The sequence below is a fragment of the Microcaecilia unicolor genome, chromosome 4, assembly GCF_901765095.1.
Source record: "Microcaecilia unicolor chromosome 4, aMicUni1.1, whole genome shotgun sequence".
Taxonomy (NCBI): Eukaryota; Metazoa; Chordata; class Amphibia; order Gymnophiona; family Siphonopidae; genus Microcaecilia; species Microcaecilia unicolor.
In genome coordinates, this window is record NC_044034.1 from 321,903,990 (window position 1) to 321,928,398 (window position 24,409).

General features: G+C 47.5%; 1 protein-coding gene across 7 annotated transcripts in view; it reads right to left on the minus strand.

Moving 5' to 3' along the window:
* LETM2 (leucine zipper and EF-hand containing transmembrane protein 2) overlaps positions 1-24,409 on the minus strand; it is an 84,260-nt gene that overhangs the window by 26,269 nt on the left and 33,582 nt on the right. For all 7 annotated transcript variants that reach the window (XM_030201923.1, XM_030201924.1, XM_030201928.1 and 4 more), the window contains 2 exons: positions 21,340-21,477; positions 6,645-6,848 (listed from right to left, as the gene is read on the minus strand). In XM_030201923.1, the coding sequence (XP_030057783.1) occupies positions 6,645-6,848; positions 21,340-21,477 (342 nt within the window). The remainder of the gene's footprint in view (positions 1-6,644; positions 6,849-21,339; positions 21,478-24,409) is intronic.

A 24,409-nucleotide genomic window follows, 5' to 3' on the forward strand; every position in this document is an offset into this window, starting at 1 on the left:
AACAGGTTCTGAAGAACTGACTGCCCGAACCGACTGTCGCGTCGGGTATCCTGCTGCAGGCAGTAATGAGATGTGAATGTGTGGACAGATGACCACGTCGCAGCTTTGCAAATTTCTTCAATGGAGGCTGACTTCAAGTGGGCTACCGACGCAGCCATGGCTCTAACATTATGAGCCGTGACATGACCCTCAAGAGCCAGCCCCGCCTGGGCGTAAGTGAAGGAAATGCAATCTGCTAGCCAATTGGAAATGGTGCGTTTCCCTACAGCCACTCCCCTCCTATTGGGATCAAAAGAAACAAACAATTGGGCGGACTGTCTGTGGGGCTGTGTCCGCTCCAGGTAGAAGGCCAATGCTCTCTTGCAGTCCAATGTGTGCAGCTGACGTTCAGCAGGGCAGGAATGAGGACGGGGAAAGAATGTTGGCAAGACAATTGACTGGTTCAGATGGAAGTCCGACACAACCTTTGGCAAGAACTTAGGGTGAGTGCGGAGGACTACTCTGTTATGATGAAATTTGGTGTAAGGGGCCTGGGCTACCAGGGCCTGAAGCTCACTGACTCTACGAGCTGAAGTAACTGCCACCAAGAAAATGACCTTCCAGGTCAAGTACTTCAGATGGCAGGAATTCAGTGGCTCAAAAGGAGGTTTCATCAGCTGGGTGAGAACGACATTGAGATCCCATGACACTGTAGGAGGCTTGACAGGGGGCTTTGACAAAAGCAAACCTCTCATGAAGCGAACAACTAAAGGCTGTCCTGAGATCGGCTTACCTTCCACATGGTAATGGTATGCACTGATTGCGCTAAGGTGAACTCTTACAGAGTTGGTCTTGAGACCAGACTCAGACAAGTGCAGAAGGTATTCAAGCAGGGTCTGTGTAGGACAAGAGCGAGGAGCTAGGGCCTTGCTGTCACACCAGACGGCAAACCTCCTCCACAGAAAGAAGTAACTCCTCTTAGTGGAATCTTTCCTGGAAGCAAGCAAGACGCGGGAGACACCCTCTGACAGACCCAAAGAGGCAAAGTCTACGCTCTCAACATCCAGGCCGTGAGAGCCAGGGACCGGAGGTTGGGATGCAGAAGAGCCCCTTCGTCCTGTGTGATGAGGGTCGGAAAACACTCCAATCTCCACGGTTCTTCGGAGGATAACTCCAGAAGAAGAGGGAACCAGATCTGACGCGGCCAAAAGGGAGCAATCAGAATCATGGTGCCTCGGTCTTGCTTGAGTTTCAACAAAGTCTTCCCCACCAGAGGAATGGGAGGATAAGCATACAGCAGGCCCTCCCCCCAATCCAGGAGGAAGGCATCCGATGCCAGTCTGCCGGGGGCCTGCAGCCTGGAACAGAACTGAGGGACTTTGTGGTTCACTCGAGATGCGAAGAGATCCACCAAGGGGGTGCCCCACGCTTGGAAGATCTGGCGCACCACTCTGGAGTTGAGCGACCACTCGTGAGGTTGCATAATCCGGCTCAGTCTGTCGGCCAGACTGTTGTTTACGCCTGCCAGATATGTGGCTTGGAGCACCATGCCGAGACGGCGAGCCCAAAGCCACATGCTGACGGCTTCCTGACACAGGGGGCGAGATCCGGTGCCCCCCTGCTTGTTGACAAAGTACATGGCAACCTGGTTGTCCGTCTGAATTTGGATAATTTGATGGGACAGCCGATCTCTGAAAGCCTTCAGAGCGTTCCAGATCGCTCGCAACTCCAGGAGATTGATCTGTAGACCGCGTTCCTGGAGGGACCAGCTTCCTTGGGTGTGAAGCCCATCGACATGAGCTCCCCATCCCAGGAGAGACGCATCCGTAGTCAGCACTTTTTGCGGCTGAGGAATTTGAAAAGGACGTCCCAGAGTCAAATTGGACCAGATTGTCCACCAATACAGGGATTCGAGAAAACTCGTGGACAGGTGGATCACGTCTTCTAGACCCCCAGCAGCCTGATACCACTGGGAGGCTAGGGTCCATTGAGCAGATCTCATGTGAAGACGGGCCATGGGAGTCACATGAACTGTGGAGGCCATGTGGCCTAGCAATCTCAACATCTGCCGAGCTGTGATCTGCTGGGACGCTCGCACCCGCGAGACGAGGGACAACAAGTTGCTGGCCCTCGTCTCTGGGAGATAGGCGCGAGCCGTCCGAGAATCCAGCAGAGCTCCTATGAATTCGAGTTTCTGCACTGGTAGAAGATGGGACTTTGGGTAATTTATCACAAACCCCAGTAGCTCCAGGAGGCGAATAGTCATCTGCATGGACTGCAGGGCTCCTGCCTCGGATGTGTTCTTCACCAGCCAATCGTCGAGATATGGGAACACGTGCACCCCCAGCCTGCGAAGCGCCGCTGCTACCACAGCTAGGCACTTTGTGAACACCCTGGGCGCAGAGGCGAGCCCAAAGGGTAGCACACAGTACTGGAAGTGACGTGTGCCCAGCTGAAATCGCAGATACTGTCTGTGAGCTGGCAGTATCGGGATGTGTGTGTAGGCATCCTTCAAGTCCAGAGAGCATAGCCAATCGTTTTGCTGAATCATGGGGAGAAGGGTGCCCAGGGAAAGCATCCTGAACTTTTCTTTTACGAGATATTTGTTCAGGGCCCTTAGGTCTAGGATGGGACGCATCCCCCCTGTTTTCTTTTCCACAAGGAAGTACCTGGAATAGAATCCCAGCCCTTCTTGCCCGGATGGCACGGGCTCGACCGCATTGGCGCTGAGAAGGGCGGAGAGTTCCTCTGCAAGTACCTGCTTGTGCTGGAAGCTGTAAGACTGAGCTCCCGGTGGACAATTTGGAGGTTTTGAGGCCAAATTGAGGGTGTATCCTTGCCGGACTATTTGGAGAACCCACTGATCGGAGGTTATGAGAGGCCACCTTTGGTGAAAAGCTTTCAACCTCCCTCCGACTGGCAGGTCGCCCGGCACTGACACTTGGATGTCGGCTATGCTCTGCTGGAGCCAGTCAAAAGCTCGCCCCTTGCTTTTGCTGGGGAGCCGCGGGGCCTTGCTGAGGCGCACGCTGCTGACGAGAGCGAGCGCGCTGGGGCTTAGCCTGGGCCGCAGGCTGTCGGGAAGGAGGATTGTACCTACGCTTACCAGAAGTATAGGGAACAGTCTTCCTTCCCCCGAAAAATCGTCTAACTGTAGAGGTAGAAGCTGAAGGCTGCCGGCGGGAGAACTTGTCGAATGCGGTGTCCCGCTGGTGGAGAGACTCTACCACCTGCTCGACTTTTTCTCCAAAAATATTGTCCGCACGGCAAGGCGAGTCCGCAATCCGCTGCTGGAGTCTATTCTCCAGGTCGGCGGCACGCAGCCATGAGAGCCTGCGCATCACCACACCTTGAGCAGCGGCCCTGGACGCAACATCAAAAGTGTCATAAACTCCTCTGGCCAGGAATTTTCTGCACGCCTTCAGCTGCCTGACCACCTCCTGAAAAGGCTTGGCTTGCTCAGGGGGAAGAGCATCAACCAAGCCCGCCAACTGCCGCACATTATTCCGCATGTGAATGCTCGTGTAGAGCTGGTAAGACTGAATTTTGGCCACGAGCATAGAGGAATGGTAGGCCTTCCTCCCAAAGGAGTCTAAGGTTCTAGAGTCTTTGCCCGGGGGCGCCGAAGCATGCTCTCTAGAACTCTTAGCCTTCTTTAGGGCCAGATCCACAACTCCAGAGTCGTGAGGCAACTGGGTGCGCATCAGCTCTGGGTCCCCATGGATCCGGTACTGGGACTCGATCTTCTTGGGGATGTGGGGATTAGTTAATGGTTTTGTCCAGTTCGCAAGCAATGTCTTTTTCAGGACATGGTGCAAGGGAACAGTGGACGCTTCCTTAGGTGGAGAAGGATAGTCCAGGAGCTCAAACATTTCAGCCCTGGGCTCGTCCTCCACAACCACCGGGAAGGGGATGGCCGTAGACATCTCCCGGACAAAGGAAGCAAAAGACAGACTCTCGGGAGGAGAAAGCTGCCTTTCAGGAGAGGGAGTGGGATCAGAAGGAAGACCCTCAGACTCCTCGTCAGAGAAATATCTGGGATCTTCTTCTTCTTCCCACGAGGCCTCACCCTCGGTGTCAGACACAAGTTCACGGACCTGCGTCTGCAACCGTGCCCGGCTCGACTCCGTGGAGCCACGTCCACGATGGGGGCGTCGAGAGGTAGACTCCCTCGCCCGCATCGGCGAAGCTCCCTCCGCCGACGTAGTCGGGGAGCCCTCCTGGGAGGTGGCCGCAGTCGGCACCGCACGCGGTACCGACGTCGGGGACCTCACCCCGGGCGATGGGCCAGCCGGCGCCACGCTCGACGGTACCGGAGGCGCAAGCACCGCCGGTACCGGAGGGGTAGGGCGCAACAGCTCTCCCAGAATCTCTGGGAGAACGGCCCGGAGGCTCTCGTTCAGAGCGGCTGCAGAGAAAGGCATGGAGGTCGATGCAGGCGTCGACGTCAGAACCTGTTCCGGGCGTGGAGGCTGTTCCGGGCTGTCCAGAGTGGAGCGCATCGACACCTCCTGAACAGAGGGTGAGCGGTCCTCTCGGTGCCGATGCCTGCTGGGTGCCGACTCCCTCGGCGACCCAGAGCTCTCGGTGCCGACGCGGGGAGGGGACCGGTGTCGATGCTTCTTCGACTTCTTCCGAAGCATGTCACCGGAGCTCCCCGGCACCGACGAGGAGGACGTAGAATCCATCCGTCGCTTCCTCGGGGCCGAGACCGAAGGGGGTCGATCTCGGGGGGGCTGTACCGCAGGAGCCCTCAGGGTAGGAGGAGACCCACCCGAGGGCTCACCGCCACCAGCAGGGGAATGGACAGCCCTCACCTGCACTCCACTCGATGCACCACCGTCCGACGACATCAGGAGACGAGGTCCCGGTACCACCGACGTCGATGCAGCTATCCGATGTCTCGGCGCCGATGCAGAGGGCCGATGCCTCGATGCACTGGCAGCCAAGGAAGAAGGTCTGGACGCTGATGACGTCGATGCACACGATGACCCCGGTGCCGATGCCGACGAAGAGCCCGAGAACAAAACGTTCCACTGGGCTAATCTCGCTACTTGAGTCCGCCTTTGTAAGAGGGAACACAGACTACAGTTCTGGGGACGGTGCTCGGCCCCCAGACACTGAAGACACGAAGAGTGCCTATCAGTGAGCGAGATTACCCGGGCGCACTGGGTGCACTTCTTGAAGCCGCTGGAAGGCTTCGATGTCATGGGCGGAAAAATCACGCCGGCGAAGTCAAAATCCGAAATGACGAATTTGGAGCACCAAAACTTTAAGGGAGAAAAAATCTCGACCGAGGCCGAAAGAGGCCTACCCCGACAACGAAAGAAAACTTACCGGGGCAAAACTGGAAATACGGGAAGGGGCAAACGAAACCCAAGGGGGTTTTCGGAGCACTTTCCGAACGAAAATGAAACTTTTCCGAAGAAAAACACGTCGATTTAGAAAACGGACGCGCCGAGGTCGACTCTCCGGGGCTCGACACGACAAAAACACAGCCGTACCGAGTGCGGACGAAAGAAGACTGGCCGGCTCGAGCCGGTTTCGGGCGGGAAGACGGCCGCGCATGCGCGGTGCGCGCGGGCGCGCGAGAGCTAGCAAAGGACTTTGCTAGGAAGATTCCGATTGGAGGGGCTGCCGAGGACGTCACCCATCAGTGAGAACAAGCAGCCTGCTTGTCCTCAGAGAAAAGATGACGACTTGGTTGTCCGTGAATAAGAGAATAGTTTTTCCTGCTATTAAGAGCAGTAATCACATGGAAAACTGCACACAGCTTGAGGATACTGATGTGGAGCTAATTTTCTGTGTTGGACCACAAGCCTTGGGTGCAGTATTCCTGAAGATGTGCTCCCTATCCTTTGGAAAAAGCATCAATTTTGAGGTTGTGATATGTCGTGAGAGGTCTGAAAGGCGCACCTTTCCACAAAATAGGTGCAAGCATTTACACTAGCCTTTGACATGGCATCAGTGCTTGCAACCAAAGTTAGGCATTAAAATGCGGACTTACGTTAGCATTCTATATGGCAATTAAGTGGATAAATTGCCAAAACCAGAATTCAAGCATAGCAACCAACATTTTAGCTGGTAACTTTAGGCAGCCTTTATATAATTACCTCCGCAGTCAAAAAACATGCAGCTCTTTCACCAGGTAATATTGAAAAACTTGAGTGCCTCAGTGGTTGGCTCAAACTGTAAGACAATGAATGTTTACTTTCCATATGGTGAGTATTTCCTAGCTGTTCTTCTTATGGTTAATAAAGAAAATATCGTTAGTTTTCTCTGCTTGCTTCTGATACTTACTGTCTTTTAATCATGCAATTAATCGCAATTAAAAAATATTAAACCGAAATGCAGTCCTAGTTACTATTTATTTCAACAGAAGAATGTCAGCATTGTTCAGTTGTTCAGGTCCTCTTCCCAAAACATAAGAGGTACTATTCATTTAAAATACGCATATCCACTGTACAGGGTAAATTTGGGTGTTCTTTGTTCACCTGGTTTCTGCTGTGATGAAAAGCAAAAAAAAAAAATAAACTCTATTTTGCATTCATAGCAAGGAAATCGGGTACAAACAAGCACCCCTATAATTAATCAAACAGAAAGCGTAAAAATATTCTACCAAAGGGTGCAATCTTTCCTGACATAAAATAAGAGTTCTCTCCTACCTCATCATCAGCCTTGATGGAGCGCAGCTGCATGAGAAGCTGAAAGCGGAGCAGGTTATTGGTGCCGATGGGCTGCAGCTCCAGCAGCTTGCAGAGTGCCACCAGCTGAGCACGCTCCAGATGTTCCAGAGTAAGTTCATCCTCAAACAATTTGGTGAAGCGCATAATTTCCTGGGTGCTGGGCTGTTGGCCACTGTGACGGACCTAGGTGTGAACAGTGCCAAAAAAATTCATACATACGTGGATGCCAAAGATATCTGGAGAGGGGAAAACCCCTTAACATATGCAAACTAGGCAGAGAACAGGCATGGGCTCAATAGATGGTAAATGCATCCACGTTATCTGCAACACAATTAACACATGCTAGATATATTTTTCTCTGCATTAGCTACATGGGCTGATGCCGGGAATGCCCCCAACTGTTAATACAGAGTCTTTGCCAGGCAGTAACTGCAAAACTTTACCACACTTTGGGGTTCTTTTACCAAGCTGTGGGAAAAAGGGCCCTGTGCTAGTGATGGGAGCTGTTTTTCCCGCGTGCCATGGCCCTTTTTACCACAGTGGGTAAAAAGCCTCCAGATACAAATAACCATGTGGTAAGAGAACTCTTACCACGTGGCCATGCAACAGGGAACACTTACCACCACCCACTGAGGTGGCAATAAGGGCTCCTGAACTAACCCGGCCGTAACCAGGCAGCACATGGTGATGCTCAAATTACTGCCGGGTTACCGCTGTGCAAATCATTTCCGGGGGTTTTCTTTTCCTCCCTGGAAATAGAACATGCTCGAGGCAGGACTACTGCCGGCAGATGCATTGGGCCAGCAGTAGTTCCGGAAGAGCAAGCGGTAAGCCCACTTTGGGCTTACCACCGCTCTGTAAAAGGGCCCCTTTATTACAAAGGTCCCCAAGTCTACCAAATGCCTTTGAACAAAAAAAAAACCCTGGGTTCTAAAAGGATCAAGCTGAGTCAATAACAACTCCAAGACTTCTATCTTCAGACCAAAGTAAGAAGTTTACGTTTTCAGAACTTAAGAAAAAACGAAATTGTCAGACAATAACCCATAGGATTTTAATTTTTCCCAAATTACAGTCTATTTTGAATCTGAATTGGTAATCCCCCGATCACAGCTATCAAACAAATTTACTAATGAATTATCTTTGCACCATGAAAATAAAATCTGTACATCACTGGAACTTAAATTTTGAGGTCTTGGCTTCTAATAATAGTAACTGAAAATCTAGACACAGCCTCACACTAGCTATGTGTATAAAGTATTAAACACCCACCCCGTTATCAACGTTATCTCACTTACGTCAAATGGAGATGGAGAAAAAAAGCTTCAGTATCGCCACCCAGCCAGCCCAACACTGCAGGCTATAAGACGTAGGCTTGGCTTGAAAAAAAACTCCATCAATTATTACTATATCACTCAGGTTGCTTCTCTCAAAATACTTCTCAATCTCTAATAACAGTCATGTGTGTCTAAAGTTATTTAGATCAATAGTTCAATGTTTCTCTGATACAATCTGTGTCCCGCCCGCGCAGAAATAGGAAGTTACACAGTGACTGAAGGGCCGATGCAACGAGTCGATTTGCTTGTTTTACAGCAGAGCAGACGCGAGGCGCTTCACCGTTTTTTACATAAGGCTGGGTGCCCGGTGGCAGGAGAAGAGGGTCGCCTGGCTGTCGATGAAGCTGGTAGGCAGGTGGGGACTGGGTTGGGGAGGAGGGTTCAGATGGGAGAAGGGGTCTGGGGTCCCTAATGCAAGGCATATGGATGAAGGGAACTGGGGGCTGAAAAAGGAGGGTAGGTGGGATAAGGAGGCAAGTACTGGAACTGGGGGGCTGAAAAGGGGACAGGGAGAAGTGGCTGGGGCTGAAGCTCCGGACTGGTGGGAGAAAAGGGCTGGGGCTGAAAAGAAGGGGCAGCGAGAGGGAGGGCCAACCCTGGATGGATGGGAGAGGGAGGGCAAATCGTGGATTGAAGGGGCAGAGAGAAAGGGCAGACAGTGGATGGAAGGGATGGCAGACACTGGATGGCAGAGAGAGAGAGCGAAGACAGATGCTGAATGGAAGGAAGACAGTGAAAAGAAGATGAGGAAAGCAGAAACCAGAGACAACTGTAAATAAAATATATATTTTTATGTTTTTGCTTTAGGATAAAGTAGTATTGTAGCTGTGTTAATAAATGTTTATAAATAGAACATGGAAATAAGGTAATATTTTTACTGGACTAATTTTAATACACTTTGACTAACTTTTGGAGAACAAAACCCCCTTCCTCAGGTCAGGATAGGATACTGTAACAGCACTATACTGTATTGACCTGAGGATGGAGGTTTTGGCCTCTGAAAGCTAAATGTATTAGTCCAATAAAATGGTATTTTATTTTCTGTATTTGTTTTATTTCTAGTTGTTAATTTGTAAAGTGGTGATTGGTATTTGTTAGTTTTTTTTTCAAATTTACATCTGCTGTCTTTATATTTTGCACAGTACTAAGGGACATTTTCTGTTTCTGTGGTGTTGCATTGTATGCAGAGTCTGGCATCTTGGGGGTTTAGCTTAATTTTTGTCTAAATAGAAAGTTTATGATTACTTATTCTATAGTGGATTAGGGTGTATCTGTATTTGTGAAAAAGACATAGCTTTCAGTTAGCATTGACTGTGCAGGATCGACGATCTGTACTATTCTGTCTGGTTTTGTTTTACAATAGGTGAATTGATGTTCTAGTGCTCACTGTAGTGTTTAAGATGCTTTCCTTTTCCTTGTGTGACTTGTAGAAATGACTGCTTATAGTATGCTAGAATTGCTCTATAGGTCCTGAGTGTTTTGTATTCTCGGTATGCCTAGTACTGGATTTTGGAGGGGGGGTGTTAAAAATTGACCAGCCCAGGGTGTCAACTACCCTAGGTACGCCACTGTTTTGATCGCTGTCACTGCCTTTTCTCCCGCGGCTGATGCCAAACTATGGGGGAGGGGGGGGCGGAGGGCAAGGTTGATGCCGGGCTACAGTTCCAGGCTGGAGATTTTGGGACAGTCCTGCATTTCTGACCACCCCATTGTTATGGGACTTGCAGCACTGATTTCCATGGGCAGAATCAGGCACTGCAAATCCCACACTGATTTGGGTTATAAAGTTTAAATCAGGACTGCACAAAATCTCAAGCCAGAAACTGGGTAATTTGCCATCTCTGTGATTTCTAATTTTTTGTGTTTTATTCTGCAATTTGTAAGGGGTGGTCTGTGTTCTTGGCATCTCTGTGATTTCTAATTTTTTGTCTTTTATTCTGCAGTTGGTAAGGGGTGGTCTGTGTTCTGCATGTGGCCGATGTAAAAGATTCTGTGTGCATGTAGTTCATATGGGAATCTATATGAGTCTGACTTCTCTGGCTTTTTAAATGGGAAATGTCAGTTTCAGAATTTACCTGTTTTATGAATACAGCATAATCAGGCATTTGCATTTGTTACAAAGCAAAGTTTGAAGGATATGTGGCATTGACATGTTTGCCTCATAGCAGTCATATTTGGTCAAGTTTAAGATATGGGATAAAATCATTATATTTAAAAATGTTGGTGTTCCATGAACCAGGTATATGGTTTGTGTTAATGCAGGAGAGCTGTTGCACAGACTGTTTACTTAGAAATCTACTCACACCTAGTGCCCACCCATATTAGCTCTGGGCCCACTCAAAATGTCAGGTCTGGCCACGCCACTGCCTGGACCTGCTTCAAGGATTTAGAAATACCCCAGCAGATGCCCTCAAGAGAAAAGTGAGATAACCAAGTGTTTACTTGGAGTGGGGGTACTTCAAAAGCCAAGCAAGGCAGGGATCAAATCTGTAAAGAGTCACGATCTTGGACTCTGAAATGAGGACCATATTGTTGGACCATCTAGAAACTTCTGGCATGTTTCCATATTACCCTCTTAAAATCATGAGGTGAGAAAACGATTTTATAGCCATGGAGGCTCATTTTCAAAGCACTTAGCCTCCCAAAGTTCCATAGAAACCTATGGAACTTAGCCTCCCAAAGTGCTTTGAAAATATGCCTCATAGTTTTCTTACTTCAATATGTTTTATTGAATGTATACAGAACAAATAGTCAAGAGAGAACAAATGACAAAAGATAAAATGGCAACATTTCAACAACTGACAGAAATATCCAGGTACAAGAACCAAATACAAAGGAAACTACTTCCTTGAAGAGAAACATTGTGGAATTTGCTAATAAACACCGCATCCTCAAATAGGCGGAGGCTTTGGATCTTATAGCCTCCCCCCTTATGTCCATTAAAGCTAAATTCCCTATGCCCTCCCTTCCAACCATGCCCCTACCAACCCCCCCCCCCCCTCAATCCTTCCCCTCAGCCTGACATTAATAGGTTCAAAGATGCGTGCTAGGGATGAAATAGATAAATAGTCATTGTGGCGAAACTGGGTTTCTGAGCCTATGGAACTGTATTGTTTTTGCTGATGACGTTTTTCTCCTGGTTGTTTTGCTGATGATATGCGTTTCTCCTGGTTGGCCAGCTGATGGCAATTGTTTTCTTTAAAGCTGTACCAGAAGTGACAGTTTGTTTTTCTCGTCTAACTGTGATGAGGTAATTTGTCAGTCTCAGTTTGGAAGTAGAGGGGGAAAGACATCTCTGCTGAGACCCTTTGATCAGTTATATTCTGTAACTGGTGAGCAGCTATATTTCCTGTACTTTCCAGGTACTATTCAGGCAGTGATAAAAATATTTAGATCAGTTACCTGTTATTGTGTGTTGTTTTCCCCTTCTGTTTTATAGTTCACTGTTCAATATGTTATGAGAATAAACGTAATTGGTCACTCTGCTTGTCTGGACTAAGAATCCTGGTGGTTTATGTGTTGGGTCTGTGAGTGCTTTCTGGGAACTGTGAGACCTCTGGGAGTGTGGCCTCCAGTAACCTAGAAATCACTGGTGATCATTTGAGAGCAGGAGACTCACCCAGTGGTGGTTGTGACCCAGTCGGTGGGGGGAGGGTGCTAGTGTAGAGCACAAGCAGCAGGTGCAGGTGGACCTTAGCTGTGTGGGACAGACCATCCAGGTGGCCGCAGTGGTAGTCCCTGGTGGGTGACTAGGTGTTTTGCAAGTCATATACTGGTGAACATTAATATTGCAGCTTGTTTACAATAATGCTCCCCTGTGCTTAGCAGAAGGGATTGAATATAAGCATTCCAAATTGCTAGAAAAAGCTTGGAACGTTTGGTAGTAAAATTAGCCTCCTGATTACTGCAGGTCCATTTGTGCTGACACCTCATAAAGGTGTGTGTCACGAAATGCCTAGCATCCGCCTGGGTTGTGCTCTACACTAGCACCCTCCACTCCACCGACAGGGTCTCACTTGCCTCTGGGCGTACTCCCACCCTGAAGTTATTCTCTGGTGATTTCTATGTTACTGGGGCCACACTCTCAGGGGTCCTACAGTTCCTAGAAAGCAGCCATACACCCAACACACAAACCACCAGGATTCTTAGTCAGCCCAGAACAGAGCCAATAAACTAACAAGGTTTACTGTCACAGAATTAAAACAGTGAACCATATAAAACAGATGGAAAAGTAACAGGCCATAACAGGTAACTAAATAAGGATCAATATTAAAACTGTCTAAACACTGTCACTACCTGGGTAGCACCTGGGAAGCCTCAAGAAATTAACTGCTCAAGTCTGAACAGGGTCTCTGGACAGATGTTTATCTCTGTGCTCCCTTACTGCAACTAAAGATTACCTCACAGCTTAGGTGGTAAAAAAAAAACTCACTTTTTTAACAGCTTTACAAAAAAAAAAAAAAAAAAGAGTCACTATCTGCTGGCCAAACAAGGGAAATGCACTAGGGAATAAATATGTCATATAGAGAATGACATGGGGAGGGGGATCTGTGGTAAATCGCAGTAATCCATGGTAAAAGAAAATAATCTAGCCATTTACTGCGAATGCGGGAGCAAAACGTTTTACGCCCCATGGGAGTAGTAAAAAGCTTTGCTCCCACGGTAAAAAAAAAATGCAGTTACCGTTCCCTGTCCAGCATCTTGTTAATATGTGGCCTGGCTTCAGACTTACCACTGGAATAGTGGTGGGCTAAGCTACACAGGCAAAAGCAACTGAAAAGTACTGACTAGGCCAAATAACAAGCTAATGATGTCATATTTGAGAATCTGCAAAAAGCAGGTTTGAACAATGGGTCTTAACACAACCAGGTACAACTTTCTAATTGAATATAGCACCTATAATGAAATAAAAATGGGCAAAAGGAATAAAATGAGGTTTTTAAAGTGGGACTTATTTTCCATCAGATGGCACTGAGATCATAAGATGTTATGAAAGGTATTACTAAAGAAAGATGTGAAACTGGTATCTTAACAGAAAGATATTTTGGTAAACGACAAAAACTAAATGTTCCAAAAACATGTTGGCTTTAACGGATATGGGGCAATCTCTTGAAATAGCTAGAACGGAAAGACAGATGGTACAGATGCGCATCTGGCCGGATACGAAAGTATGATCTCAGAAATTGAGAAATATTAGAAAAAAATGTACCTCACAATAGACTTCTATTGGAATCTGTGGCTATAAAAGGGATAAGATTTTGAGAGAAAGTTGGAGTCATCCCCAACGCTTCTTCTCGGACGGCAGGGCCCTGTGCTGTTGAACCCAGAATCTGTTTGATGTCTGTACTTTGAAAAACTTGGTAAGAATAAAACCTTCTCTCTCAAATCTATCTCTGTCTTTATTTTCAAGTATTCTTCATCTTTCATTGATACTACAAACTAAGCCACGCACACAACTAACACTCAATGTCTATATAAATTACTGTTGCATTTTAATAGAATACATTTAACTACATAGATGACCAAGGATTCACTTAGATCCTGATAGACACAAGGCCATGGTCATGGACAGTATCCTAGACTTACGCCTTCTGGTATCTACACAAGAGACATATCACTGGGATGGAATATCAAAAGGATTTAGGCAGGCGGCCCAACACATAGTGGAAGCGCAGGCCCTTTGTCCCTGGAGTAGGGTATTCCTGGGGCGCAAAGAGGGCCATTATAATTTACAATCTCCATGCCTGCCTCCCTCCCTCCCTCAATCCATAACTCTACCTTATGCAGCCAGGCAGTGGTGTGCTTGAGCTGGCTCACACGAGCCGTTTCTTAATTTTTTAAGAATTTGGGGAGCCGGTTGTTAAACTTGGCTTTCAAAAAATGGGCTCTGGTCCCTTCTCAGCATTACTGTCCTCCTCCTCCACTGTGGTTTGTTCCAGTGGCGTAGCTACAGAGGGCCTTAGGAGCCTAGCTCCCCCCCCCCCCCCCCCCCAATAGTAGCTAGCCAGGCAGTATTTTGCTTCCTCAGGCTCTCTGTGCTCTCTGCTCCCTGTCCCCGCTGTCAGGCAGCTGAGCTCTCCCTCCCTCCCTCTGAAGACAGCTGCTTCTGGCTGTCCCAGTCCCGTCGCTGCTTCATCCCACATTTTCAACTTTCTGTGAGTGGGATGAAGCAGCGAGACAGACAAGGGCAGCCAGAAGCAGCTGTCTTCAGCGCTGCCTGCACCGCGGCTCTCTGCTGGAAACAGGAGAGATAGCTGGCCAAACCCGAAGGGAGGGAGGGAGAGCTCAGATACCTGACTGTGGGAACAGGGACCCTCAAAACAAAGCAACCAAACCTGTGAGCTACTTCTTCCATGTTCTTTATTGTTGGTACCATTTTTATTTGATCCCACTTCATGCAGGCTTGTGCAGCATACAGATGTACACACAGAGGAAGCATAATAACGGAATAACTTTTCATAGGTAGAGTAGTAATCTATATATATATTAAAAAAAACTCACCCTCAACGTTCTGAAGACAGTGACGTCAGTGAAGCCAAGCCCTGACTTCCTTCAAAAAGGTTCGAAGGTTCGTGGTGGTGAAGCCACCAAAATCGCTCCGGGCCCCGCCCTCGAGGGCGGAGCAATGGCAGAACAACGAAGGGGTTGGCAGGGAGGGAGGCAGGGGGAAATCGCTCCAGGCCCCGCCCTTGCATCAAACGTCATGATGTTGAGGGCGGAGCAATGCCAGAACAACGAAGGGGTTTGCAGGGAGGGAGGGAGAGAGGCAGGGAGGGGGGGGTGTTGCCGACGAAAACCTTGATGGCATAACAACGAAGGGGTTCACAGGGAGGGAGGCGGGGGGGGGGGGTTGCGAAATCGCTCCGGGCCCCGCCCTTGCATCAAACATCATGACGTTGAGGGCGGAGCAATGGCAGAACAACGAAGGGGTTGGGCAGGGAGGGGGAGTGTTGGCGACGAAAACCTTGCTAGCGCCCGTTTCATTTGCTCAGAAACGGGCCTCTTTTACTAGTTTGCTATAAATTGTAATCTGTGGGTCCCTATAACCAGTCCCTCCAAATGACACACTGAGAGGGGGCACTGGAAAAGCGGAAGGGGTATTGCTGGACCAGACCCATGGAAAGGGAGGGGCTGCTAGACCCAAAGGGGGAGCTGGAGAGAAGGGAGAAAGGTGCTGGACCATTGGGAGGGAGAGCTAACTGGAGGGAAGGGAGAGAGAGGCGCTGGATCCATGGGGGGTGGGGTAGGGCTAGAGGGAAGGGCAAGAGGTGTTGGACCTGCAGGGAAGGAAGGGAGGAGAAGGGACACAGAGGGGCAATGGCAAACATGGAAGAGGGTATATGAACACAGAGGGAAAATGCTAGACATCTGGGAGAACAGGAACACAGACGGAAGATGCTGGACTTGTGGAGGGAGGACATAGGGACACAGAGGAGTGATGCTGGACATAAGTGGAGAAGATAGGGATAGGCTTGGGGCTCTCGCTGGCCAGGTGGCAGATGTCCTAGTTGCACCCCCCTAACACAATCTCTGGGCATGTGTGATCTTTATATTTTGCACTATATAGGAGAAAATGCATATATACATATACAGTGCAATCCGCTTAAGTGCAAGGGTCTGGGACCACAGAAACGCATGCAGTTAACTGGAGCGTGCACTTAACTGTTGTGACCCAAAGAAGCTTGACATCTGATAAACATATGTACAGTACTGTTTATTATTATACATACAGGATACAGTCTCCGTTAACTGATATTAGGCTTACTTGAAGTAATCAGTTATAGTCCTCTGTACATTATTGGGTCTGTGAGTTCCATAGACTACGTCTGCCAGACGGTAAAAACTGTCATAGCACTGACATCCAGTGGCCTCCAGATAGGCCCGCACAGTGTTGACACTCTCCAGCGCTCTTGCAAAAGTGATAGGAGGTTGTTGAATTTCGTCAGCATGTGCCTCGCTGCTCATTTCATCGTCTGTTTCATCATCAGCCATTGTTGCCTGCGTGTAGGCATATATCTCGACATCAGTGCTGTCTTCAGCTGTTTGTAGATCATAATCAACAGCTACGTAGCGATAAAACACCTCTTCAGTAACACCGGCTGGGATGTCAATAACCTCTTCATCTGACGCATTTGCAACAGTTGCATCTGTTTCGTCCCTCTCCACATCCCTAACAAAGCTTGCCCGCTTGTAGCAGTTCACAATGGTTGCCTGTGTAACATGATTCCAGGCTTCTTTCTGCATATGTAGGGAATCCAACAGTGATAGATTACGAGCCAGTTCAACAGCATGTTTATCCTTGCCAGTCTGGTCATCCATAACGCTCATCAGACGCCGTAGCACAAGAGCCCAAAAATGTTGTTTGAAATGGGCTATTATGCCCTGATCCATAGGTTGGATCAGAGTGGTAGTGTTTGGTGGCAGGAACACCACCTTGACGTTAGACAGCCTGACATCATCACTATGTGCAGCACAATTATCACAAAGCAACAAAATCTGACGCTTTTGTGCCCGCATTCTAGTGTCTAACTTCTTTAGCCACTGCTTCCAAATTTCCCCAGTCATCCACGAATTTGCATTAGCCTCGTATGACACAGGAAGTCACTTAACTTTCTTGAAGCAACAGGGTTGTTTGCTCTTTCCAATGACAAGGGGTTCCAACTTCTCACTCCCATCCATATTGCAGCAAAGGAGGATCGTCAGTCGGTCCTTTGACGTTTTACCTCCAGTAGTTTTGGCTTGTTTGAATGCAAGTATTCCATGAGGAATCGCTCGCCAGTAGAAACCGTTTTCGTCAACACTGAAAATGTCACTAGGTGCAAACTCATTCAAGATGGTAGGAAGAACTGAAACAACCCAATTTTCAGCACCAAAGTCATCAGCGTCTTGTTTCTCACCATGCTGTTTCTTGAATTTTATGTTGTTCCTCTCCTTCCATCTTTCCAACCATCCAACAGTGGCTTTGAATTCAGTTAGTCCAAGACTTTCAGCTAGCTGGTTAGCTTTCTCCATAAGCAGTGGACCATTGACAGGAAACTGTCTGCTCCTGACTCGAGAAAACCACCGAAGAAGAGCATCTTCTACCTCCTCAGCTTTTCCCGCCCTTTTACATTTCCTGTGTAGATTTGTATTGTTTTGCCAGTCTTCCAGAAGCTGATCTTTCTGCTTCAAGACACATGAAATTTGGCTGGGATTGACACCATATTCTTTAGCAATAGATGCTTGACTTTGTTTTCTAATTTTTTAAGAACTTCTATTCATTCAGCCAGTGTTAAAGTCTTACAGTTCCGCCGTGGCGACGACGACGATTCCAGTGTACACTCTAACAAAATTATTTCGCTTATTCTGCCTGTGGCAGTTAAAGGGGTGGTAAATTTGAGAAATCTCTTTGGTTGTCACGTGCCAATCGGCTTCTATATTCCATGTGCACACTTATGCGGAGTATTTCCTGCAGAGGAGCAGTCTTAAACCATGCATATAAGCGAATCTTGCATTTATCAGTGGTGCGCTAAACCGAAGTACGGCATGCAGTTAAACAGAGCATGTGCTTATCCGGCATGCACTGTATATATATTAGGGCTGCATTTTGATTAAAAATTTTAATCATGACTAAAGTGTGCGATTAAAGGAGGGACATAGCCAGCGGTCCATGGGGGGGGGGGGGGGGGGGTGCATTTCCTCTTCCACCCCCCCTCCCCCACATTAGATATCATACTTTTGCTGTTGGGGATGCTGAAGCCCTGCCAGTCGAAGAAATCCTCTGCCAAAGCTGCCCCCTTCCTTCTTGTGCTACAACAGGAGTGAGGAAGTCAGCAGGGCGCCTCCAGCCGCTGGCACTCCCTAAACATGCTCAGTTCATGCTTTGGAAGTGCAAGAGATGATGGCTGGAGGCACCCCACTGACTTCCTCGCTCCTGAAGCAGTACGTGGAGGAAGGGGGCCGCTTTGGCAGTGCATTCTTTGGCTGGCAGGACTTCAGCTACCCCAACAGCCATTGAACAGGTATTGCAGCTTTGGAGGGTGCCATCACCCATTCTCTCCCTGTCTCCCATGTGCTCCCCCCGTGCCTTCAACCATTCTCTATCCCTTTGTGCCTCCCCCGTGCCTTCAACCATTCTCTTTCTCCCCTGTGCATTCACCCATTCTCTCTCTCTCTATGCCCCCACATGCCTTCACTCATGCTCTCCCTCTCACATGTGCCCCCTATGCATTCACCCATTCTCTCTCATATGCCCCTCTGTGCCTTCACCCATTCTCTCTCTCTCATGTGCTCCCCGTGCCTTCACCCATTCTCTCTCTCTCATGTGCTCCCCCGTACCTTCACCCATTCTGTCTCATGTGCTCCCCCGTACCTTCACCCATTCTGTCTCATGTGTTCCCCCCGTGCCTTCACCCATTCTCTCTCCTCTGCTCCCCCCGTGCCTTCACCCATTCTCTCTCCTCATGTGCTCCCCCCCCCCCCCGTGCCTTCACCCTTCTCTCTTTCAAATGTGCCGTGCCTCCCTTCCCCTCCCAGACCACCAGCAGCTCTCTCCCTTTCCCTTCTGGTTTACCTTGTTATTTGCAGTAAATCTTTATCTTGCAGTAGCAGCTGTATTAAAACGCTGCCTTGGCTTGCACCGGGCCTTTCCTTCTGACCCATCCTGCCCCCTTCCGATGCATCTTGTGAAGGAGTGGCCTAGTGGTTAGAGCACCAGTCTTGACATCCAGAAGTGCCTGGCTCAAATCCCACTGCTGCTCCTTGTGATCTTGGGCAAGTCACTTAAACTTCCATTTCCTCAGGTAGAAAATTAGATTGTGAGCCCTCCAGGGACAGGGAAACACCCAGTGTACCTGACTGTAACTCACCTTCTACTACTGAAAAAGGTGTGAGCATAAATAAATAAACAAACTTCCTATTTTCAGAAAGGGGGCGCTGGATCAGAAGGCCCAGGCAGCATCTCAATACACTTTTGCTGCAGAGCGAAGACTTACTGGAAAGAACAAGGTAAACAGGGAGGGGAGAGCCGCTGACAGTCTGGGAGAGAGCACATGGGTGGGAGGGGGGAATTGAGGGAGAATGCGGGAGAGGCAGCACATTTGAGAGAGAGAGAGGGAAAATGGGTGAAGGCACAGGGGAGGCACATGGAGAGAGCGAGCCACCAATGCTTGCACTCCTCAAGAATGCTCAGTTCATGCATGAACTGAGCATGCTCGGGGAGTGCCAGCATTGGTGGCTGGAGGCACCCCACTGATTTCCTCGTTCCTGATGCAGCACAAGGAAGAAGAGGTCGCTTTGGCAGTGGATTTCTTCAACTGGCTTCAGCATCCTCACCAGTAAAGGCATATCTAATGTGGGGGGAGGGGGGGAGAGGAGGAAATGCACGCCCCCCCAGTCCATCCCTGTGCCCCCTCCCAGTCCATCCATATGCCCACCCCTCCATTGAAGTATGCCCCAACTTTAATCAAGCGATTACAAATTTCAATTGAAATGCAGCCCTAGTATGAAGGTCCTACATTAAATAGCCCAACATCCTAAGCTGCTATAAGAATCATTAATATTTACCACCAATGGTTGAACTAAAATTACCGTAAGAAAATTAAAAGACTGTGCAAAATAAGAACACTGTCTCGAAATTCATTTTTAAGATTCCCAAATCTCGTGAAATTCATAACTTGGGTGGAGTATCATAAGGAGATGAGAATACTTGAGTAAACAAGCAGAAAGAAATCACAATAGTATCCTTTATTGAAAGGCACCCATAGCCTGCTGGGCTTAGAAAGCCAAAGACTAGCTTTAAAATTATGAAAGATAGTTTCTGTATGACTAGCACCCTCTGCTGTAAGGAGGCGACAGTGGTTCCAGCTCAAACCATGTTACTGAGGTCAGTTTCTACATGGGTGGGAAGTACATAGAAGCTTATGCTTTACTTGTGTTTCTGGTTAGAAGACATAGTAATCAGTTTCACCATTTCCTTGGTTTCAATGGTTGAAAGACCAAGCTTACCTCTTTCCAACTCACTTAGGGTCCTGTTTACTACGCCACACTGTAGGAACGCAGCACGCACTAAATTTTAGCGCGATAAAAAGTTTGCGCACCTACAGTGAGGCTTAGTAAACAGGGCCCTTAGATTGTAAGCCCAACAGGGACAGAGAAAGTACCTAAAGCTACAAACCTTCCAAAACACAGCGGCTCGACTCATCTTTGGAGTGTCGAAGTTCACCAACTCCAGTCCACTTCGTGAGAAATTGCATTGGCTTCCTGTCCAAGAGCATATAACTTTTAAAATCTGTACCCTAGTCCACAAGATTCTCTACGGAACAGCCCCAGTGTACATGGATGCCCTAGTCCACCTACCACCAAGAAACTCCCTAAGAACTGCCCGGTCTTACTTAAATCTCCATTACCCTGCTTGTTCTAAACTGAAATATAAAACCATGTATGCTTCCACCTTTTCCTACGTCAGCACTCACCTGTGGAATGCACTGCCTAAATCAGTGAAAACGATCCGGGATTATCTGCCTTTCAGGAAGTCGCTTAAGACCTGCTTATTTGAGCACGCATACCCCAACGAACCTGTCCAACCACACTGACTTCAGGACATGGCCCTTCTGGACTGACCCGTTTCTTTATCCTTACCCTCCACCCTGACCTCAGGACATGGCCCTTCTGGACTGACCCGTTTCTTTATCCTTACCCTCCACCCTGACTCTCTCTTTCCGTTCATTGTACTCAACTATTTGTAATAAATGTTGTAAGCCACATTGAGCCTGCCAGTGGTGGGAAAATTGTGGGATATAAAAGCTGAAAAATAAATAAGTAAACCACTTTGATATACTGCCTTTCTATGGTACAACCAAATCCATTATCTTTACAAACATTAGCAGATGAATGGGCCAGCAGTATAAAGAAGAAGTCCTGATCATTGCTGTCTCTTTACCTCCTTCCACTATCTCAGACTAGCTACATATCTAATAATAATCTTGTGAATTCTAAATGTGCTCTGGCCTACATATGAAGAGTGTCTCCCATGGTGTACCATACAAATAAAATGCTCTTATTAATATTTCACTGGGCTAGTGATTCTGTATTTGCTGAATATGATTTGTTAACAAGTTGTCAGACAATAGAGTCATCTTAATCATCTTTTTGTTGCTTTAATAAAATTATTCCACAAATAAAATAAAAATAATTTTTTTAACTATGTACTTTAGCATTACATGCATATACCAAATTGGTTTTGCCTTTGCTCTTTCATTCCATGGATATTGGGAGAACACAAGTACAGGCTTTAGCATCTCTGAAAGCCACACTAAAGGATTTCTCACTCCTGCATGATTAACATCTCAAGCTCTACCTACCTGCTGGACATAGGATGAAAACTGCTGAGTAGCACTGCCTGTGGTGGCTTTGTTCTTCTTTGCCATCTCAGAAATGGTTTCCTGTAGGAATTTTGCCAGTTCCAACTTTGCTCCCAGTGTCTTTCTCATCCTCTCTTCCTTTATTTTAAGGACAAGAAAACAAACAAATCATTAGATTTTATGCTTTAATAGTGCAACTTGCACCAGGAAAGTTAGAAAAGTAGTTGTCATGCACAAGAAACTTTGTGTCATTAGCGAGCAACCCTAGCCATTGAGGTGAGGACACTGTTCCCTCTCATTTATACTCTACAGTGAAAATCAGATGAGAAACACTGCATCAAGTAACTTTTAGTGTTTTTATCATAGGGGCCCTTTTATTATTGACAATATTTTTATTGATGACAATGCAAAGGCGACACATTTAGCCATATAAATGTACATAAACACAATTATCAAAACATACCATACAGATCAAGGTGATGGAAGTTCATCATCAAACTTTTAATAAGTTTATCCCTCAAATTCCTACCCCTAACCTCCCTCTTCCTACTATGACAACAGAGCTGAATAATAAAAACTCATAAGAAATATCCTATGTAACATGAAATTGGTTGGGGCCCTTTTATTAAAGCTTAGCGTGCGTTAACGGACAACAGTATATGCTAAGTGCAACGTGGCCAATAGGTATAAAGCAAAGTTCCTTACCTACAGCAGGTATTCTCAAAGGACAGCAGGCCAATTATTCTCACATGTGGATGCCATCATCCACAGAGCCTTGTGTGGAAATGCTGCCCAGAGAGCTTTTCCTTTAAGATTTTGAGGCAGCACTCCCACTGCTGAGGGACTAACAGTACTATAACATAGCTGAAACTAAATCCAACTCCTAGGGAAGTTGGGAGGGTATGTGAGAATAATTGGCCTGTTATCCTCGGAGAATATCTGCTACAGGTAAGTAACTTTGCTTTCTCCGAGGGCAAGCAGGCCATCAAAAACAACATGAGGACAATAGGGACTCGCAACGGCAAGGCCAAGGAGGTCAATTAACCTGAAACTACATACACTCTGGTTGTGAGGGTGCAGCCTGCAACAGAATAAAATGGGCCTAGGAGGGTGGAGGTCGATTCTAGATCCCAAAGAAATTCTGCAGGACTGTCTTGACCAAATGTGCTCTCATGTCAGGTAGCCTGCTCAAGGTAGTAGTGGGATGTGAATGTGTGGATTGAAGACCATATTGCAGCCTTGCAAATCTCTTCAGTGGAGGTTGATCTCAACTGGCCTATCAATGTAGTCATAGCTCTGACATTATGAGCCTTGACATGGCCCTCCAGAATCAGCCCTGCCTGGGCATAAGTGAAAGAGATGCACTGTGCTGGCCAGTTTGAAAGAGTGCATTTACCGAAGGCTACCCCCATCCTGTTGGGATCAAAAGAAACAAAAGGTTGAATGGACTGTCTATAGTGCCTTGTCTGCTCCAGGTAAAAGGCCAAGGCTCGCTTGCAATCCAAGGTGTGCAGTGTGTTTCGCCAAGATGGGTATGAGGTTTGGGGAAGAATGTAGGCAGAATGATTAACTGATTAAGATGGAATTCGGACACCACCTTAGGAAGGAACACTTCTCTGCACCCACCCTGTTATGACGACATTTTGTGTAAGGTGGATCCACTACTAGGGCCTTAAGCTCACTGACCCAGTGAGCAGAAATAACTGTCACCAAAAACATTCCAAGTCAAGAACTTCAGAGGACAGGAATCCAGTGGCTCAAATGGAGAAATTAGGTAATTTTCTTTCATCAATCATTGCCACTATTCCAGAATCTGTGGGATAGTTGTGTCCATGAACCAGCAGGTGGATAGAGAACTGAAAATTAAGCTGGGACATCTCTCTTGGCATCCAGTCCAGCTCCACAGTATTTATGTAGACAAGCAATACGGAGAAACTCAGAATAAACACAACAACCTTAAACAACTGACTAACCTAACACTAACCAGACGAACAAATGTGTGGACCTCTCTCATCTCTGGACAACCTGAAGAGAACAAGAGATATACCGGAAGCAAAATGCAAGGCAACAGTTGTTATTTGACTTATTACTTCAAACTGTCTAAACATCTCAGAAACCACGGGTGGCCTTCTGGAATAGTGGGAAGGACTAATGGAAGGAGAAATTAGGCCTTACCTGATCATTTTTTTTTTAACATAGCTTCCCACTATTCCAGAACCTGTGGGATGTTCAAAACCAATCCCCATAGTGGGTGGGAGTGCTATCCTGAGAACTGAAGTCCCAAAACTGGCTTCCGAGTGCACCGCAACATCCAACCCATTTGTGCTTGGCAAAGGTATGCAGCGTCAACCATGTCACTGCCTTACAAATATCTACCAGAGACAGTAAGGTAGTCTCTGCTCAGGATGTCATTGTATGCCTTGTAGAATGAGCCCACAAGGCCTGAGGAGCCTGCTTCCATCAAGCAAATAAGCTGATGCAATAGTCTCCTTCAGCCATCTAGCAATTGTGGGCTTGGAAGCCATGAGACCAAGCCTCTGTTTACCAAAAGGAACAGTCTGTCTGATTTGCAAAACTCATTCGTGACTTTCAGATATTTAAGGAGGACTCTACATATATAGAGAAGCTTCAAGGAAGAAGACTGAGCCTCTTCATGCTCTCTGCAAAAGGATGGAAGCTCCACAGATTGGATGAGATGAAATGCTGATATCACTTTCTGAAGAAAGGAAGGAACTGTGGTGCAGGGAGACCCACACCTCCAAAAAGCAAAGAAAGGGATCTTGACAAGATATAACCTAAAGCTCCAAAACTATGTGCCGACGCAAGAGCCATCAAGAACACTCTCCCTTATGTTCAGCCAGTGGCAGGCAGAGTGGTTAACTGCTGCCACCGGTGATGACCCTGGATATTTAATGCCGGGCAGTTTCCGGTAACCAGCATTGAATATCTGGGGGTGGTTTGGCCAGCTCTAATTTAACTGGCTATATGGATATTCCTGCGAGTTCCAGCTCTGGCTCCACCCCCTCTAAGCATTTGAAAAAGAAGCCAGTGCCAGAGACGCCACACACCA